The sequence below is a fragment of the Mesoplodon mirus genome (assembly GCF_964341445.2).
Source record: "Mesoplodon mirus genome assembly, chromosome: 3".
Lineage (NCBI taxonomy): Eukaryota > Metazoa > Chordata > Mammalia > Artiodactyla > Ziphiidae > Mesoplodon > Mesoplodon mirus.
Window position 1 is genome coordinate 145,194,557 of NC_138978.1, and position 21,171 is coordinate 145,215,727.

Sequence of the window (21,171 nt, forward strand, 5' to 3'; positions counted from 1 at the left end):
GAGTAAAATTGCTGAGTCATATGGTAACTCTATGCTTAACTTTTTTTTAAGTCCTGTTTATTTTATGTTACTTATTTATTTGTTTTTTATTTTTTGGCCGCACTGTGCAGCATGCAGTTCCCCGGCCAGAGATCAAACCCCGCCCCCTGCAGTGGAAGCGTGGAGTCTTAACCACTGGACCGCCAAGGGAAGTCCCTATGTTCAAGTTTTTGAAGAACTGCCAGACTATATTCCAAAGTGTCTGTTTTCTACTTTACATTCCCACAGGCAATGTATGAGGGTTCAAATATTTCTATATCCTCTCCAACACTTATTTTCCACTTTTTGTTTGTTTATTTGTTATTATAGCCATCTCAGGGGTATCTCACTGTGGTTTTTATTTGCATTTTCCTGGTGGTTAATGATGTTGACTATCTTGTCATGTGTTTGTTGGGTATTTGTATATCTTCTTTGGATAAATGGCTATTCACCTTTGCCAACCTTAAATTGAGTTATGTGTTATTCTATTATTGAGTTGTAATAATTCCTTATATAGATACAAATTCTTTATCAGATGTATGGGTTGCAAATTTTTCTTGTACTCTGGTTGCATTTTCACTTTCTTGATGTCCTTTCAGGCACAAAAATTTTTACTTTTGATGATGTCCAATTGATCCATTTTTTCTTCTGTTGCTTGTGTTTTTGGTGTCATACATAAGAAACTATTGGCTAATCTAAGGTCACAAGGATTTAGCCCTCTACTTTCTTCCAAGAGCTTTATAGTTTTAGTTCTTACACTTAGGTCTTTGATGCATTTTGAGTTAATTTTTGTATATGGTATGAGGTAAAGGTCTAACTTCATTCTTTTGTATGTGGATATCCACCAAACTATTTTTGATAGAAGAAAAAGAGGCCATGTGAGTAGAATATAATAATATAATATAACATAATAATATTACCAATATTATTTCAGGAGCAAAGGTAAGGAAACAGAGGAGAAATCCGTACTGGCCATTCCTTCTCCGAAATTCAGAAATTAATCTATGTGAGCTACAAAAACAGTGGATAAACCTCAAGTATTTCTGTCCCTGTCTCAGGTGCCAAAACCATTAAACTGTACAAATATGAAGACTTAAGCAATTCCCTAAAATCTTCTGTGGGAGAATTGTGAAGATTCCTTCTTCCATCTTTCCTGTCTTTGACACCCAGAAACCCTTGTCATTCCTCACATAGCCTTCCTCACTGGCTTTCCTGTTCCTAGTACTGCTTTCCTCCAAATCAGCCTCCACATTACCTCTACAGGGATCTTTCAAAAATGATTTGTGCCACTCCCTCGTAAAACTCTTTCTGTGACCCACCCCTATTTCAGCCTATGAAGGATGAAGTCCATGCTTCATGGCATGGCATGCGTGGCCTTCATTATCTTGTCTTCAAGTTACCTTTTTGGTGTCCCCTGGTGCAACCAGCCTATTCCCTGACATCATACTTCACATCTTCTCCTGCTATGATCCTAAGATGCTTGCAGTTTCCTGGATGTACAATTTTATGCCTCCATGCCTTTGTGCAAGCTGTGCCCATCCCCTAGGTCTGATACTTAAACATCCTTTAAGCCCAACTCTGAGGTCACCTCCTCCATGCTGAATTTCTCACCCAGAAGATAAAGTTAACCATTCACCTCTCTGTCCCCAAAACACTATGTCCCAAAGCACTGTGGCACACTTTGCCGTATTTGATTATCACTGTCTCCCAAGCACCTAGCACAATGACCAGGAGGAATACAGGAAGGCCCTCTCCTTTAAGCAATTTTCTCTGTAAAAAAAGATCTTAGCCTCATCCAGACTCATCTGAGCACTGTACCTCTTTTTCCTGAATCAAATAGGCAGAGACACTTCCCACATTTCTTATTTTCTTACTGGGTACTTTTGCTTCGTTTACTAAAATCCTCCCTATGGTAGCAATTTTTTACAGCAAGGCAAAAAGTATGACCCAACCCTCCAGCAATCTTGTTGGGGCAGCCATGAAGTGAGAAAAGTAATCAAGAGGCAAGCTTCAAAAATGAGAAAAGTAAGCGATAGGTAACTGTGGACACAAATAGAATGATAAAACAGGAGCAGAAACAATTTTATTATAAGTTATCTGTTTTCTTCTAGATTTTTTTTAAAAAAATGACTTTCCGAGGAAAGGCATGGCTCCCACGAGAGGTCTGTGTGACCACCATTTGTCTATCTGTCATTTGAAAGTCAGCCAAATAACAGCACTCATATGTTATCTGACATCTTCGTGACTGACAGCCCTCAGAATGCAAATGGTGCCTTCTTGTCCCTTATTACAAATGTTGTCAAAAACCTTCTCACAGAGGAAACTCAACTTGGAACCAAGACAAATGAGAGTGGACCCACTCTCATTTGGACCGACTCTCATTGTTACCCAATGTGCCGACAAACAATTGGGGAAAGGGAAATCAGGTTTATCAAGAGAAATCCCATGTTCCCGTGTCATAAACTGGGTGGCCTGGCCTCCTCCAAACAGCCCAGAGACATCTTCCTGGGCAGAGTGTTATATCCCCTGGCTCAACCCTCAGTTACCTGTTTTCTTCGCCCCCTAAAAGCCAGAGGTTATAGGTAACTCCCTTTGGTACATACCCCTGGCCCCTGGAAGTCTTCTAACAGCAAAGGAATACAATCACCATTTAAAACAAGATATCAGATTTTCCCTTTTATTTTCCTGACAGCAGGTGAATCTTCTCAGTTTTTTCCCCCCAAGGTCACATGAAAATGTCACCAGAAAAATAAAGAAAAGTCCGTAGATGTGCTGCCTAGAGACCTAAATAGGGCTAAAATTAGCAGCTGCCTCCTTCTCCGGGCAAGAGCTGGCAGCAGCTGGAGTGTGACAATACCCAGAGGAGAACAGAGGGGAGCAGAGAGGCGCCGCAGGCATGCTGCCACAGGCATGCTCTGTCCCCCACCAGGGAACAGAGGCTTCAAGCCTCAGGCTGGCTGGATGCTGGGCAGCTCCCGAGTGGAGCATCGGCCCTGCCTGCCCCGCCGGAAGCCTGACGTACGGTGACGTACATCTCCAGACCAGCTATTTCTATCTGCTGCTTCCTGTATAATCAATGTCATGGTTAGAGAAGGTCACACGAGCAAGAGACAAATGTTAAGGCAGGTGGTTGTTGGAAGTTTGACTTCGTTTTAAAATCAGCTGATTTGGGATTTCCCTGGCAGTCCAGTGGTCAAGGCTCCGTGCTTCCAATGCAGGGGATGCGGGTTCGATCCCTGGTTGGGGAACTAAGATCCCACATGCCACATGGCGTGGACAAAATAAATAAAACCAGCTAGTTAGTGCATCCCTGGATGGTCACTGTGGGTCCCCGCCTCTGCCGGCCCATCTTCACCAACCATCACCACTCTTTAACCTGACAGGGATCACCCATGAAAGATGAGATTTCTCCAGGAACTAGGAGGTCAGCTTTCCTTGCTTCTCACCTTCACTGGGCTCTCACCACTGGGCTTCTGGCTCAGAATACCCTACTCTGAGTGACTACATTTACCATGTGACATTGTTGTGGCCGGCATGTAACTACTCCCACCCTCATTTCAGACCTTTGGGATGCCTGTCCTGAGGCCCATGCCCAGAGAGCAAAGTCTAAGGTGTGGATCTCAACACTTGAAGAGTGTATTTCTGACCGTCCAGCTCTGCGCTCATGCTCTGCACTGCATTTCTTAGAGTGGGGAAGGAGTCACCCCCCGCCCAACTCAGTACTGCATCCGACCCCTCCACCCACCTTCCCACACCACACAACCTGTATGAGCTTCCTAGGGCTCCTGAAACAAAGTACCACAAACGGAATGACTTAAAACAACAGAAATTTATGGTCTCACAGTTCTGGAGGCTAGAAGTCTGAAGTTAAGCAGTCGGCAGAGCCATGGTCCCTCCGAGCCTCTAGGGGAGGTTCCTTCTTTGCCTCTTGCAGCTGCTGGTGGTCCCAGGCCTTCCGTGGCATGCGGCAGCTCAAGTCCAATCTCTCCCTCTGTCTTCACATGGTCATCTTTTCCTTGTGACTTCACATTATCCTCTTTCTGTGTACGCCTGTCTAGCCAAATTTCCCCTTTTGATAAGGACACGAGTCATATGGATTAGGGCTCACCCTAATGGTCTCATCTTGACTTGAGTCCCTCTGTAAAGACCCTATAAGGTTACATGTTGAGATACTGGGATGAGGACTTCCACCTATCTTTTTGGCGACACAATTCAATCCATAGCACCTCCTTTGCCATGCCTTCCTCTCTGAGTAAGTTCCCCTTGTAAAGAAAACTCCACAACAGCAGGTAATCTGACCGGGGGCAGCTGGCAGGCTACAAGAATCAATCGCAGGGTCAGTGCAGAGAAAAATGGTCCAGATGAGGCTCAAGTGCCTGTCGGCATGAAGCTCTAACCTCCTAAACAATCCTGTGTGGAACCAAACAGGTGCTCCCAAAACAGGATTCTTCTTTTTCTCTATTTTTTTCTCTATCTTTATTTCAAGACAATGAAAGGTTTTTCTCCATAGTTTTCATTCTCATTTACTGAATATTCACATAAATACTTGACTGCCTTAATTACACCCCAGAGAGGTGACCACAGCGCCCGACAGAATTCCTGAGGCAAGGTAACATTCCCCTGGATTCCAGCTCCTGATCTTTACTGCAAAGAAAAGAACCACAAGCAGCCCATGCTGCTGCTGCCTTCTGCTGCATTTCCAGCACTGCACAACATAATATATCACGATCAGAGGCCTTCGGCTCTTACAATAGCCATTCCTGAGATCGTTTCGTTTCTTTGGTAATTCAGATAGCACACCCATACAGAACCATTTTCTCCTTCCACTGCTTTCTTGGTCTGAGCAAGGGTGATGAGAAACAAGAGAGCAAGCTAATGCAATGCCCGAGTAAGCCTAAAAGAGGCAAAACCAACACCCTGAGGGCTGGTTCGACGGGTGAGCCAGAGTCCTCCACCAACTGAGCAAGATTAGGATAAAACTGCAGCAGTCCCTCCTTGTCTGTGGGAGATATGTTCCAAGACCCTGGTGGATGCGTGAAACTAAACCCTATATATACTGTTTTTTTTCCTATACATACACACCTATGATAAAGTTTAATTTACCAAGTAGGCACAGTAAGAGATGAACAACAATAACTGATAATAAAATAGAACAATTATAACAATATACTGTAATAAAAGTTATGTGAGTATGGTACAAATTTAATGCCTTTCCCATCTTAACTAAGTACCTGTAATGCACCATGGCCATAACTTTTGCAATTTGAGGTATAACAGCAAAACTAGCAGGAACTTCTTTTTCCTTCTTCATAATTTCATGTATAGAAGATTCATTCTCACTGTAGATCTTAGCACCTCAGCATACGATTTTTTTTCTTTCCCTATTAAGTCAAGAACTTTCACCTTTTCACTTAAAGGACGCGCTTCATGGTTTCTCCTTGGCATATCTATACTGCCGGCACCACTACTCCTGTGCTTTGGGGCCAGAATTAAGTAAAATAAGGGTTACTTGAACACAAGCACCAGGATACCGTGAACAACTAACCTGATGACCAAGACGCATACTAGGTGATTAATAGGCAGGACAAGCTGCACAAAGGGATGATTCACATCCCAGGTGGGTTGGAGCAGGACAGCACAAGATTTCACCACACTACTCAGAATAGCATGCAATTTAAAACTTAAGAATTGTTTATTTCTGGAATTTTCCAGTTAATATTTTCAGACTGCAGTTGACAAAGGGTAATTGAAACTGAGGAAAGTGAGACATAGGATAAGTGGGTACTGCTACAGCTGTAGAGGGATACAGACCAGCTAGCGGCCAATCCAGATAGTGGCCACGGGCTGGCCCATCAGCTCCAGAAACTCTAGGTCTGACCTCTGTCACCTAGCCCCAACCGCCTACTGATAACTACCAGAAACAGGACAACAAACCAGGCACCCTGGACTCTGTCTCCAACGAGGACACTCAGGCATGTTCTGTGATGACAACTGTGGTCACGTGAACGGTTTAGTCCTCACAGAGCAGAGAGGTCAGTGTAGTATAATACAAAGCTATGGGATTTGGCGTCAAAGGGCTTCTAACTCACCTGGCTCCTCTGCTTCCCAGCTGTGTAACGATAACCAAGTTTCCCGACCTCTGTGAGCCTCAGTGCTATTAGTAATACTGTGATGACGGCCGCCTAACGATCTCACAGGGGGTTGTGGAGAAGATCAACTGAACTAGTGACCTGGAAATTACTTAACCAACAATGAAGAGTTAAAATAGTAACAATGGATGCTACTAAGTGGCATTAAATTACATTGAGTCAGAGGACTCAGGAAAATCTGAATGCCAGGTAGCCTAGAAATCTGTGCAAAGGAAAGGAATACTTGGGCGCTGGTCCCACACCCTATGCGGACTCCACGTGGCCAGGCTGGACCACAGAGAAGCTCCTTTAAGTGAGATCAGCCTGAATGTCTCAATGTCCCAGATTTTAACAATATGGATCTCTCTCTCTCTCTCTCTCTCTCTCACACACACACACACGCACATGCACACACACACACAGAGTGTTAGTGATTATTTCACAGAAAGATGCAGAGCTGGCCAAGGACTTAGCCCCCAGGCTTGCTCCTGGCTTTCCCCAACCAAAACAAAGGGTCTGAGTTACCACACGGGAGGCAGAGAAACTCTCTGCAGGGAGAAGAGGGAGGGAATCTGGGAAGAAGAGGTCAAGGGAGAGACGGCAAACTGGGACCAAATTCATGGGATCGTCTAAATGACCACACTCTTGTGTCAAGTGAGGTAGACTGCAAAAAATGGTCAGTCACACTCCTTGACTCCTACTCGTATCAGCACCCTTTGCAATATGATTTCGTAGCTCTTCCTATCAGAGATGGAATCTATTTCCCCTCCCCTTGAATTTGGGCTAGTATATCACATGCTTTGGCCAAAAGGATGCAACAAGACTGATTATGTGCCAGTTCTGAGCCTGAAAAGCCTTGCATATTTTCTGCCCTTTCTCTTGAACCACTATGACTGCCATATGAACAAGACTGGACAGGTCTGCTGAAGGATAAGAAATCAACATGGAGCAGACCTGACTCAGCCAATTCATCCTAGTCAAGGCCTTAGAAATGTGACAGCCTATCTAAGATCAGCAAATCCAGCCCAACCACAGCTGACCCATAGATTGATGCATGCAGCCGTCCTAGACCAGCCAGACCCCAGTTGACAGAGAGACCCATGAGTTATATAAATGCTTATTCTTTTAAGCCATTAAGTTTTGGGGTGGTTTGTTATGTAGCAGTGGCTAACTGATACATGCTAACCTCAACCACTGTCCAGTCCAAATTAACACTTCTTTTCCTTTGGGCTAGAATAAAGATGGTGAGGCGGGACTCAAAGGACAGATTGACCTTCTCTCCCCAGTAGAGCAGTAGTCTTCAATCTGGGTTATGCATACCACTAGGTGTATGCAGCAGGACTTTCCAAAGTATAAACAACATGGAAAACTTTAGAAGAATGGATTTCCAGATCCTAAAAATTAACCTAAGGCTAAGTTTCTCCTTTCCCCTTCTCTTCTCATAAAATATCCTTCATCTCACTTTAAAAACAAAAAAAAAGCATACTTCCTCCTCATCTTTCTTATCTCAGATTATTTCTCCAGGATGTAAAAAAGCTCAAGGGAATCAGTACAACACTTTGAGAAACTATTTGACAGTGGCTATGAAAGCTGAATATATGTACACCCAGTGACACAGCAATCCCTTCCCAGGTATAAACCCAACAAAAATGCATACAGAGCTTAACCACAGGTCATATACATGACAGCCCATAGGAGCTCACAGCTATTATGTTCATCAACATTAGAATGGATAAATTGTGGCATGTTCACACAATGAAATACATTATAGTAGTGATAAGCAGGAAAAATCTATAACAACACTCAAAAATATGAATGAATCTCTCGATACGATATTGAGCAAAATAAACCAGACAAAAGAATACATATTATGTGATTCTCTCTCTCTTTATAGAATCACATAATATGTATGTATCTGTGTGTGTGTGTGTGTGCACTAAACGAACAAGCTCCTCACAGAAAGCTATGCATTTAGATGTCAGAATAGGGCAGGTAGTAACTGGTAGGGGTCATGAGAAGGAGCCTCTAGGTGCTGGTTATACTTGTGTGTTTGCCTAGAGAAAATTCTTATGATACATGCACTTTGCTAGGCTATGTTATATTTCAATAAAAAGCTTTACAGTAGAGGAAAAACATAAAGGGACAATTAGATAATTCCTTTAATGAAATAACCATAAATTCCTACTCCAACCATTTCAAGAGAAATTTTACTTTTTATGTTGAATAATTATGTATCAAACGGTATCATCTTTAAGAGAAGTTATGCACTAATAAGAACTGTAATGATAACCTAACCCAGGAGAAAAATGATTACACTTCTAGCCTTACAGTGGTAGAAAAACAAACCAAAAAAACCCAGTGCCAGAGAGAAGTATGATAGTTGATAAAGGACATAACTTTGAGACAAGACAAAATTCTGCAGGAGCAATGAAATAGAAATATGAAATCAAGGAAATGTTACTGTGAAAAACGATCTTGCTCATTTATATTCTTAAAGGATGATGGTGGATATCAAATCAGTAAGTTATTTATAATTTATATTATTTAGAGGTGTTGGTTTATCTTTTAAACGTCAATATTTATAATATGGCAAAAATTAGGTATTTCATAATTATTTAAATTTATAATACAAGAAATTAGATGCCTACTTTAAAACACATAACCGGGTACATAATTTCTCAAAGTTACTCTATTAGGAGGCACATAAGCCCAAAAAAATTATACCAAAAAATGATTCAGTATAAAAGAATCTCCCCAAATATCCTTCCCTTAAGGACCTGTAACAGTGGTGTATTCCACCTACATTATCTCATTAATCTACATTAATCATATGCTTTTGGTTACAAGTTACAGAAACCTAACCAAACTGGATTGTCAATAAGTGAAGGATCTTCTGAGATTTAACTCTACTTGCAAGCAACAAATTAGCCTGACACAGTTTCATGGATGCTGGCAGAAGACATGAGACTCTTAGGTCAGAGACAAAGGACTTTCTCGCTCATAGCAATAAAAGTAGCCAGAGCATCTGTGCCGTTTCCCTGAGCCCCAGATCCCACAGTGCGATGCGAAGAGGGCCAAAGTGATGCCTGCATGTGCAGTGGTTATGTTATAGGAGATAAGCCCCAGACATAGAAATCTAAATATATTACAATGGGCAGTAAGCCTGCCTGACCTTTGCCCCAGAGAGAGAGAGATTATTTTTATTACACTGGACAGTAATCAAATACCCTCTACATTGGAGAAAGACACTATCTCCATCTTCCAAAGATGTTTGCTATACAAATATTCTTGGAAAGACAGCCTGGAACAAAAGCAGTCAGAATATCTGCTCAAAAGACAAGCAGAAACACAAGAGAGCCCTGGAGAATTATGTGAACTGAGTAAAGAATAGAGCCTCCTATTATTGAAAAGTACACGTATATGTTGGCTTCAAGATCTCCTGGAAATCAGGAGCTTGGGATTAACATACACATGCTACTATATATGAAACAGATAACCAACAAGGACCTACTGTATAGCACAGGGAACTCTATTCAATATTCCGCAATAACCTATGTGGGGAAAAAAATCTGAAAAAATATGTATAACTGAATCACTTTGCTGTATACCTGAAACTAACTCAACATTGTAAATCAAATATAAAATTTTTTAAAAAAAGAATATGTTGCAGTGGGTTGTCTCAAAATACTACCTCCAAAATACAGTTTCTAACATGCAGTTCTGCTTTCCTCAGAGTCGGCTTCCCTCTCTACTTGGCTCTCCACTGGTGACAGCAAGAGGGCTGCCAGCAGCTCCAGCCCAATATTCTGACACCTCTGCAACAAAAGAGAGCTTCTTCTCCCTGACAGTTCCAACAAAAACTCTGGAATTGCACCACGTGGGGAGACGGACCATACTGATGGGCCAGTCCTGCTCACATGTTGACCCCTAGATCTCAGTATGACATAGACTGAGAGTGGGGTAACAGAGATTTGTTACCAAAGAATGCGGAGCAAGTGTTGAACAAGCAAAACTGCAGCTTTTCCCTACACTCCTCTCTAAATACCCTCAAGACAACAAATCTCACATGTGTACTTCTGTGAAATTAAGCATCATTTCTTTTCACAGACAGATTCTTATTTTAATAAGACTAGCAGTGTGTCCAAATTGCTATTTTATAATCAAATTTCTTGAGAAAGAAGCTATTGCAGTGGTGCAGTGGTGCCACATCCAGTGGCGGATGTTCTGTGTAATAGCAAATGTTACTCAATCGTGCTGTGGCGGGCTAAATAATGGCTCCTCCAAGGATGGTCGTGTCCTAATCCCTGGAACTCATGCAAGTTAGCTTACCTGGCTTTGCAGGGACTTTGCAGGTGTGATCAAGTTAAAGATCTTGAAATGGGAAGATTATCCTGGATTATCCAGGTGAGCTCAATAATCATAAGGGTCCTTATAGGCGAGACACAGGAGGAGTTAGAAAGTGGGCAATGTGATGATGGGAGCAGAAAAACAGGACAGAGAGGAGGAGATTTTACAATAGCCAGGACATGGAAACAACCTAAATGTTCATCGACAGATGAATGGATAAAGAAGATGTGGTACATATATACAATGGATTATTCAGCCATAAAAAGTAACGAAATTGGGTCATTTGTAGAGATGTGGATGGACCTAGAGACTGTCACACAGAGTGAAGTAAGTCAGAAAGAGAAAAACAAATATCGTATATTAATGCATATATGTGGAACCTAGAAAAATGGTACAGATGAACCTATTTCCAGGGCAGGAATAGAGATGCAGACATAGAGAATGAACATGTGGACACCGGGGCAGGAAGGGGAGGGTGGGACGAATTGGGAGATTATATGTCAATACATATATACACTACCATGTGTAAAATAGATGGCTAGTGGGAACGTGCTATACAGCACAGGGAGCTCAGCTTGGTGCTTTGTGATGACCTAGATGGGTGGGATGGGGCAGGGGGAGGGAGGTCCCAGAGGGAGGGGATATATGTATACGTATGGCTGATTCACTTCGCTGTACAGCAGAAACTAACACAACATTGTAAAGCAATTATACTCAAATAAAAAATAAAATTAAAAAAGAAAGATGCTACACTGCTGGCTTTGAAGAGGAAGAAGGTAAGCCATGAGCCAAGGGATGTAGCTGGCCTCCAGAAGCTGGAAAAGGCAAAGAAACAAATTCTCCCCTAGAGTTTCCCGAAGGAACCAGTCTTGCCAACAGCTTGAGTTTAGCCTAGCGAGACTGATTTCAGACTTCTGGCCTCCAGAACAGTAAGAGATAAAATTGTGCTCTTTGAAGTCATTAAGTTCATAATAATTTGTTACAGTGGCCACAGGAAACTAATGCAAGTGGCAGCATAAAGCAAGTGGTCACTGTCCGGTGTGCTGGTAAACAGAAACAAACTCAAGGATGGGGTCTACTGCACAAAAGAATCTGCTCCCAAAGCTGAGACACCTGAGAATGATGACTCTTGCTAGATTTGCCCTTCTGTTACAAAAATGTTACTGAATTCCAAATTAAATATTCTTAACTGTTAACACTTTAAAAAAATGTTCAGTAATGACTTGAGGAGAAGGTTTGGTGAAAGGGGCCTCCAGCGCGTGAGATAACCATTTCAGACTGCCAGGGCACTCCCCTTTCACCGTCAGCTGGCATTCACTGGCACGGCTGGTGCTGAGCTATTTCTGCACCCACTGGTAATATAATAATAACAGTGATAAGCAGTCAAATAAATTAATAATATAAATTCCAGGATGTGTGTTCATTTCAGAAATCCCACATGATTTCCTGGTTTGAGCCTTCGAGTACAGACTTGGGAATCCGGCTACAGATAGCCTCTTATATACTGAACACATATCAGGTTTAATTAGAGGATAAAGGGAACTTATTTAAATTTTTAAAATTATTTTGGTTTGATTTTAATTTGTAACATGCTTTTTTTTCCTATTGAGAAATAACTGACATATAATTATGGAGCTATAATTGACATGTAATATTGTATTTATTTAAGGTGTACAATATAATGATTTGATTGTAATATGCTTTTGAATTTCACACTGCATATATATGATTGAGGGCCAATGAGAGGTAGAGACTTCGAATCAGTAAAAATCAAAATTGTTTTCTTTTTATTCGATGAACTGTGTCTAACCATACTATTCTTTACTTGATATTCTATTTAAAGACACTTTAAAATGTTCCCAAATTCCATAAAACTCTTTTCAAATGAATTCACAAAAACTCCTAGTTAACAGCAAAAAGTTTCACACAACCTCACAGAAAGCAGGACTTAAATGCACGATGATTCAAACTCCTTTCTAGATATTTTAGAAATTCTCTCAGCTTTAACATAACCCCCAGGCACACTTCTGGAGAAGAACTCCCACTCTCTATTTCTCACGTCCTATGCCTAGTGACTTGTGCTGAAATACTTTTAGGAAAACTGATGCCCATGACATCTGGGTGACCACGTGGCGCAGACTAAAGAAGGAACCAAGGCATCTGAAAGTCTTGAAATTCAGATTCCAAGAATGGTCTGTAATGGACCAATGTGCAACCATGGATAAATCACTTCACCTATATCTACGTATCAACTTCACTGCCAATATGATGGGTGGGAAGCTCCTGCTCCTCAAATTCTTCTAGAACTTGCAGAGGATCCAGTGGGGCAGAAGCAGAATCAATCAGAGCAATGAAAACTCCATTGCAAGGTAAGGGCTAGTGAAGAGGGTGTAATAAGTAATCACAAAGAAGGTGCCTGAGACACCGACATCTGCCTTCTGTCTCCCCTCATCAAAGATGAAATTCTAGTCCCAAGAATGTAACGAGATGTGAGGGGAATGAGTTTCTATTTAACCACAGCCTTTAGGAATTTCCAGTGCAACACCCCAATTCGGCTTTAAATAAAATGCCTGTCCAGAGCCATCTGAGTCAGGAGATGACTGAACCGCCTGGACAAGCTAGTAATCAGGGAGAAAATATACTGTCCCCTTTCTCAGCTAGAGATAGCAAGCAAATATGGGGAGTGTAAAGGTTCTGACCTGCATAAGAAAATTGCTAGCTCCTCTCTCACTGCAATCTGGTGGGAAAACAACCCAAATCTCCTCGCCTTGACACAGGGTCAGGAGCTAAGTGTTGAGATGGATACCATGTCTCTACCACCTCCAACAGATGCAGGATCTAGGGCTCTACCACTTAGGAAATGATTAGGTTCCTTTTTGACAAAATCCATGCCTTCTGTTGACTAGATGGACTTTTCAGAAGGAACACGACCCTGCACCCAAACAACACTATAAAGCTCTCAGCCCCCTCAAGGCCAGATATATTCCCAGTGCATACCCATCCCCACTGACTGCCTTTTCTCCCCACTGTCCCGGGATGACAGAGCACCGCAAGGATGCTTAAGACACAGATTTGGAGTTATAATGCATTGATATTTTTGAGTTACAGAGCAGTCATCAACCGCTTGTTCAAGAAATTAACTTACACTTCAATGTGGAGATTTTAAGGCAGACATGAGAAAGCTCCTTCCAACAACAAATCCTTTTCAGAGACACAGAGTTATGTAAGAAGCAACCTGTGCCTGCTTCTGCAAAGCATGACACAGCAGGGTCCCTCTTAGAGCAGGCTTAGGGACCAAACCCCCAGCCACAGCCTTCTCAGATCCCTAGACCCAGCTAAGTTCCTTTAAATACATATATAATAGGCTTAATCAGTCACACTCCTCAAGCTGCTTGACGTAAATTTCAATAGTAAAAGTTGGGGGATTTTTTTTAAAGGTAAAGATCTAGATTCTTTATTCTCCACTGAATTAACTGAACATTACTTTTCCAGTCTCTGCAGCAGAGATAACACTGTGTGGCATGTAGCAGACCCCCAGAAAGCCACTCAGCATTTCCATCCTGTGGCTGGCATTGTCCACTTTTCTGGACAGCTGGGCAGAGTGCAAAGCAGAAAGGGAAGGATCTGGTTTTACAGCCTCACATCACCAACCCTGTTGAGACCAGGATAGAGATATTCACATAAGGTAAATATTTAGATATTTACTAAAACAAGCTTTGTAGCTTAAAGCAAACAAATCCATGTCTAAAGCAGTGAACTGGAGTCAGGGAGACAAGGCAACTCCTCCAGGCTAATCGTGAGATACTTCTAGAGACACCAGTGATACCGGGAAAAGGCTCCCTAAGGATTAATGAGGCTGGCCTTTAGGGCGTGTGTGTATCCACATCCCATTCACTGTGGGGCACTGGTAATCTCCTCCATAATCCCTGTCCTCCTTGGACACCTTGGAAGTCTGTGGTATTACCAGCTCCTCTCTGTCACTGCAAGTCCCAGCCCATCAAGGCACAAAGGGACAAGGGTGGCTACCCTTGGGGGAAGATTTACCTTCCCATGAAAGCTGGAACTCTAGAGACTGAGCTTAACCACTCTCTGTTCCCCACAGTCAGACCTCCTGGCTCACTCCTTCGCATTTTCCTCCGTGTGTAGAGAGGGGTCTTAGAAAAACAGGTCCTGATCACGTGGCCGAAGGAAGAGGCCAGAGACAAGCAGGATGTCTAAGTCCTGGCTCATCCATCAGCAGCTATAGGTACAGCACAACAATCCCTTATCTGAAACCTTTGGAGCCAGACGATTTTCAGAATTCATATATTTTTTTTTAATTTTAGAAAGCTAATATGACACCCCCAGCAGTGGCTGAGGAAGCAGCCTATAAACTCATTACTACTTTTTGGTACCAAAACATGAATATTCATACTAATCTTCTATCAGGTCAATCAAATTAATTATGAAAAGAAATCCAGAGTTCTCAAGGATGGTGGATTTGGCACCATCTGGTTCACTTTCCTCCAAGAGATATATGTAAATTCAATCACTCAGGGATAAAAGACCCACAGCAGGGAACAAACGAGGTAACCACCAAAACCCCAGGAAACCTTCCCTGACTGAGGGCACCCATGGGACAGACCAGCTGAGATGGGACCAGGCTGACGTGAAGAATCTCTGACATAGAAAATGCCTTCTAAGCTGAGCTTCCCTGGCCTCAGAACCCAGAGAGAAATGATTCCAGCGCCCCCCATATTCAGAGAATCATTCGCTCGGGACTCCAGCACCTGGCTCCAAGGAGGACACAGGTATATCCAGTCGTAGATCATAATAGGACCCACACAGCAGAAGCAGACCAGATATTTCAGAGCCCTGATCCCCGCACCCCGGGTGCCTGATGTTAGTTAGCTCCACCGGGTGCAGGGCAAATCACGCTTTGATCTTCATGTCTTTGAGAAGCAGAAAGAACATCTTACAGCTGCTGTCTTTCCTCTGCCCCTTTAAATGCCAGCATCGTCAGGTTTTACCTCCCAGCAGTCTCTTCTCACTCTGTGCATGATGCTCGGCGAACTGTATCCACTCCCACGGCCTCACCCACCGCCTCCATGCCCTGTCTCGCACTCATTCCGTCCCATCCTCCTCCCCAGTGCCAGGTCACATTTTTAACTGCCTCCTGGGCGCCTCCAGCCGGTTGCCTTCATGTGCCCTGTCCTGCCGGGCCACAGCCTATGGTACCTGTGTGCTTCCCCACATCTCCCTGAACTGCATTTAGGGTGGTCACATGACTGGTGCTGGCCAACGGAATGTGGGCAGAAATGCGGAGTGTTGCTTCTGGCGGGGGTGTTTAGTACCTGGTGACACTGTCCCCGTGTTCTCTTCTCCTCCATAATGCCGGGACAACAAGGTGAAGAATCAAAACAGAAACAGTCTAGGTCCTGGAGTCATTGCTTAGAAAAAAACACTGGACCTTCACTGAACTGTGAGAGGAATACACTTCTATGGGGAAAAATTGCTGAGAGTTTGGGATGGTCTGACGTAGCTGTTAGTGATCAATAACCCCATGCCCCTGCCTTCTTCACCTAGCAAGTTCCTCCTTCTTGCTCAAAGCTCCAATTCAGATGTCACCTCCTCTGTGAAGTTCAACTTCCACGGGAAGGCCAGCCCTCCATGCTGTGATGTCCAGCAATCCTGTATGCCTTTGGCACAGCATTTACCTGACTCTGTTGACACGTCTGCATGTCTGGCTCCCATATTTGTGCTTCTTTCTCCACCCTTGTCTTCTCAGAGCCTTACAAGTAGCAAACTCCCGCTGTGTTTATTTACTGAAGCCAAGATTAGAGTCTTCTTGCTCATGTGACCAGCAAAGCCCAAGTCAGCATTTTCCAGAGTCATCGTGTTCTTTGCACTGTGCTAGGCATGGTGGGAGGAGGCAAGAAAGGTCGACATTGTGCTGCCCACTTCGAGGAGGATTCTTTTATCTTTAGGTCCTCTGCACCCCATTACCTTCCATCTTTTTTGGTTGTGTTGGGTCTTTGTTGCTGCGTGCGGGCTTTCTCTAGTTGCGGCGAACGGGGGCTACTCTTCGTTGCGGTGTGCATGCTTCTTATTACAGTGGCTTCTCTTATTGAAGAGCACAGGCTCTAGGCGTTCGGGCTTCAGTAGTTGTGGCACGTGGGCTCAGTAGTTGTGGCTCGCAGGCTCTAGAGCACAGGCTCAGTAGTTGCGGCGCACGGGCTTAGTTGCTCTGCGGCATGTGGGATCTTCCTGGACCAGGGCTCGAACCCATGTCCCCTGCATTGGCAGGCGGATTCTTAACCACTGTGCCACGAGGGAAGCCCTGGCAGGCGGATTCTTAACCACTGTGCCACCAGGACAGTCCACCTCCCATCTTTATTAAAGGGCAGCTTCCACTTAAAAAAGTACCTGGTCTTTTCAGGAACTATCAGCTAAAACATTTCTCAGAAAGCAAGATCAAAGGGTTATTGTGACAAGATGAAAGCAGAACAGGGCTCTCTCATGGTCCCTTTGAGCCTGGCTCACCTAAGCCTGCCACAGTTTAGATTCATGACCTGGCACCCTGGGATCATGCAGCTGTGTTGGGGTTATTTCTGTTGTGAAAAGAGCTGCAGCCAAAGCATCGCTGGCTTGTTGGGGACCCAGATGTAGAGGTAACAGCCTAGCCATGACCATTACCACTTGGCAAAACTTCCGAAACCAAAAACACAAAACCAGGTCACTGGTCAGGGAAACAGAACAGGGGACCTTGGCTCTGAACACACAGTGAACTGGCTGAATAATGTGCTCTGTGAGTAGTTCCCCTTCTCCCAATACTCTTAGGACGTGATGTAACTCTCAGTTCTAGCCCAAAGGAAATGATGACCATAAATAAATGATGACCAATTATGAATGCAATGCAATTACTAATGCAATTTTACCTGCTGCAGGGGTGACTTCGCTGTGGACATGGAGACATACAAGACATTAAATACATGTACATTAAACATCAGGTTGGTTGCTGATGCTGGCAAGCCAGTGTTCAGAAAAAAAACATCCACAACAAAGAGGTGTGGCAAACCAGGCACCATGCCCATAGCAGCAGCACAATGGGGCTTCTAGGACATTCTCCTGGTAGGACATTCAGAGTAGTAAGTGGAACAAGGTTAAGACTCTACAGTATAGTGAAGGCTGATCTAAAGATAGCAGGGAATATTAGGAAAAATCCAAAAATTGGAGAGGTAACTTAGTAGAAGGGAATGATAAGAGTTTGGGAGATTTGGGATGGTACATTTTGATGATGAGTATCACACACGGCAGATAAAATGTACATCAAAATAGGGAACAGTTAAAACCACAGCTAAACACAGGACTTTGCTCCTGGCTGGTTATTTTTATAGGTCACACACCATGCATAGAACAAGGAATGCCTCCCCGCCGTCACATACATGATACCAGCTGCACAAATGCAGAAAACAAGAAGTTGTCTGAAAATAGCAACTTACCTTGTATGAAGATCCTATCCCAGTAGATTTTCCCGACTTGAATGCCCCCAAGAAACACCAGGTTGGACAGGATCAGCATGGAGGTGGAACAAGATGCAAGGGCAGCATGGAGTCGACGGCGAGCTTGTGGGGAGAGGAACTGGGCCTATGGGGAAAAGGTAGAAGGCATCTCATCACAAGGGTGGAAAATATCAGGCTGAGACATCACACAGCCTTTCTCTGTTACCAGCTCAGGATGCCTCCCTGCAGAGCCTGAGGTAGGTTGATATTTAAACAGCACTCAAAACTTCTGTTCCTGCAAGATGCTCATTCTGGTCTAAGGAATGAAGTGACACACTCCCAAGTTGCTATTTCCTATTGCCAAAATGGGCTTCCCTCTGACATGTGTAACACAAGTACCGAACCTAGTAAGGATCTAGCTGAAATGTCTCCACATGCTTTCTGCACATAAATCTACAGGTACAAGAACTGTTTAGACTCCTCTCCATGATAACAAGCACAACCCTATGTAATGAGGTCAAGCTCAGGGCGATCTTCTGGGCCAGTTAACTTGACTCCAGGAAGCACCCCCATAAATCTGACCCACTATTAGAAGGAATCCCATTAAAAGGGTTCAGGAGAATCAGTACAAGCCAACCCCCTTCCTGGAATCAGAGCTCCGGGTACATGCCCCACCGAGAGTGAACTTGTAGCAGCATCAGAGAATGTCAGCTTATCACAGCGCCTGAAATATGCAGGAACTGGAGAGATGTTTTCCAGTAATGATGATAAAAAATTCTGCTCGTCCATCCAAGGTCTTCACTGCACTTTTCCTCCCCTTCTAATATTTTCTCAGGGATTTCATAAATTAAACAAAGTGTTTATTTCTCAGCGTTGATCATTCTGGTGCCCTACTGAGTGAGATCACAATGCTGTGGCTGGAGTATGTGCGCCCCATCAGTATGTGCACAGGGATTGTCCTTCGGGACTGCAGATTCAGAATGAGAACCAGGTATGGCTCAACCCAAGGTTTCTGACAAATACCTCAGCCTAATCCAAAGATACAGAAAAGAGGGATTTCCCTGGTGGTCCAATGGTTAAGAATCCACCTTCCAATGCAGAGGACATGGGTTCGATTCCTGGTCGGGGAACTAAGATCTCACATGCTGCGGGGAAACTAAGCCCGTGCGCTGCAACTAGAGAGCCCGCGGGCTGCAACGAAAAGATCCCGCGTGCCGCAAAAAGACCCGACGCAGCCAAATAAATAAATATTTTTAAAGATTTTTTTAAAAAAACAAAAAAACAAAGACATAGAAAAGAGAGAGAGCAGAGGTTCTAGAGATCATTCCTGAATATCTTCCTAAAGCCTGCACATCTCTGGGGTCACTTGCATCTTGATTTCAGCTGTGCTCCTGTTACAAACAGAATTCTGAATTAACAAGCAAAAAGGACTAAGCTAGAGGGTGAGTCTCAAATAGGAGATTTACTTATTCCTGGTGACCCTACTATGGATCATCTGTGGCTACTCTGTAAGCCTTGGTCAGTGTCCTGTGAAAGCCTAGAGAAATGAATTCCTGATCTCCTCCCCGTTTCTCCCCTGCCAGTCCCAGGTCTGGTCTGTAGGCTCAGATATACCTGCTACCCTATAGCTTCCCATCCATGGCTCTCTCCTCCAGCATCATTTTGGAGCATGGGTTTTACTGCCACCCTATGTGAGAGTGTGGCTTTCTCTGATAAGCTGTGTAGCAGGCAGTGACTAAATTGTCTGCCTGCACATGGTTGTTCTGGAAAGCTCTCAAGTGATGCTGACATGGCCCTGGTTAGAGGCCACCAGACAAGATGACCTCTAGTCTCTCCCCCTCCTCTGAGAGGCCACAAGCATGCACAGGGGATGCTGCCAAACAAGATCAGATAAGAGATAACTACACAGCATAAAAACTGGTAATGAAAGAGAAATAGGGATGAAGCAGGATTGTAATTCAGCACTCTTCACCTCCGAGAATAAGGAGACATTAATCTGCCAGTTTCTGCATTTTCGAGCAGAGGAAGATACTTTAGGAGTGTTACTGACTCAATTAGCAGTGACTCAGGAGGTGGGGTGAGAGGAAGCAGGGGGATAGGGGGAAAAATCCACAATAATAAATCAAGAAAATATGAACTGTTGTAATTGACATAAATGTGCCCAAATAATTCTCTCCAGGTACAGGGGTCACTGATAACACATTTGATTTCTAAGGAACGTGAGGAACTTCTGTTCAAACCCTATCAGTCTTCCCTAACCTTATATCCTGTTAGGGGAGTTCAAAGACCCCACTGATCTTTCCCTTTTTAATGCCAATTACAGAGAGCGCACATTGCTTGGTTAAAGCTCAAAGTGGTTCTCCTTTTGTGGAAAATGATTACAATTATTAAATAATCAACACAGAGATGACGAGAGAGGAAAACACTGCTTGCGTTAGGTTGCTAAGCGGGGCTGTGGTGCCAGGTTACCTGGTACAGGGCGAGGGCCAGGATACAGGGGGAGGCAAAGCTGGGGGGCAAGAGGCAGAGCAAGGGAAGAGATGCAGCGGAGAGTGAGGGCTGGAGGCACGGGGATCCTCTCTCCAGCACCTGAGACCCTGGCTCCTACTGCTCTTCCTTTGATTCTCTGATTACCCCAGTATCTCTCTCAGCTACATGATTCAATAAATTCCTATTTCTGCTCAGGAAAGACAGAAGTCAGAGTAAGAGCAAATACAAAGGAGCCTCTTATCTCAGAGACAGGAGGGAAGATCTAAAATTTGAAATGACCGACTACAAGTTAATCTTTAGAAATAGTTAATTTATTTTTTAAAAATTAACAAGAATGTTAAAGGCACAGGCTGTTGGAATCAATAGGCTAGAAAAACTTAAGGAGAAATCAAGATGCTTATAGGCAATTCTTGATTATTTGCCCCCCACCCCGGGGTGAGTAGGTGGAAGACAAAATAGATGATGATAAAGAAAATCCCAAAGCCTAATTTTAAACTAATAGCCCCATCCTCTGAACTGACAAAATTAGCCTTGCCAACACGCAGCAAACTTGACAGAACATTGTCTCTCTTCTTTGTGAACCAGTGGGAAGGCAGAATGATGGGCCACAAGAAAGGAAAAAGAGGACCTGTCTGGATAATCCACAGGAGGGTAATAATTAATAGCAAAGGGGATGGAAGTCTTGGCTGCAACTCCTCTTTCCTCTT

At 43.6% G+C, this 21,171-nt stretch overlaps 1 protein-coding gene across 2 annotated transcripts in view; it reads right to left on the reverse strand.

Moving 5' to 3' along the window:
- HHAT (hedgehog acyltransferase) overlaps positions 1-21,171 on the reverse strand; it is a 364,249-nt gene that overhangs the window by 32,983 nt on the left and 310,095 nt on the right. For both annotated transcript variants that reach the window (XM_082612886.1, XM_082612885.1), the window contains exon 11: positions 17,975-18,119. In XM_082612886.1, the coding sequence (XP_082469012.1) occupies positions 17,975-18,119 (145 nt within the window). The remainder of the gene's footprint in view (positions 1-17,974; positions 18,120-21,171) is intronic.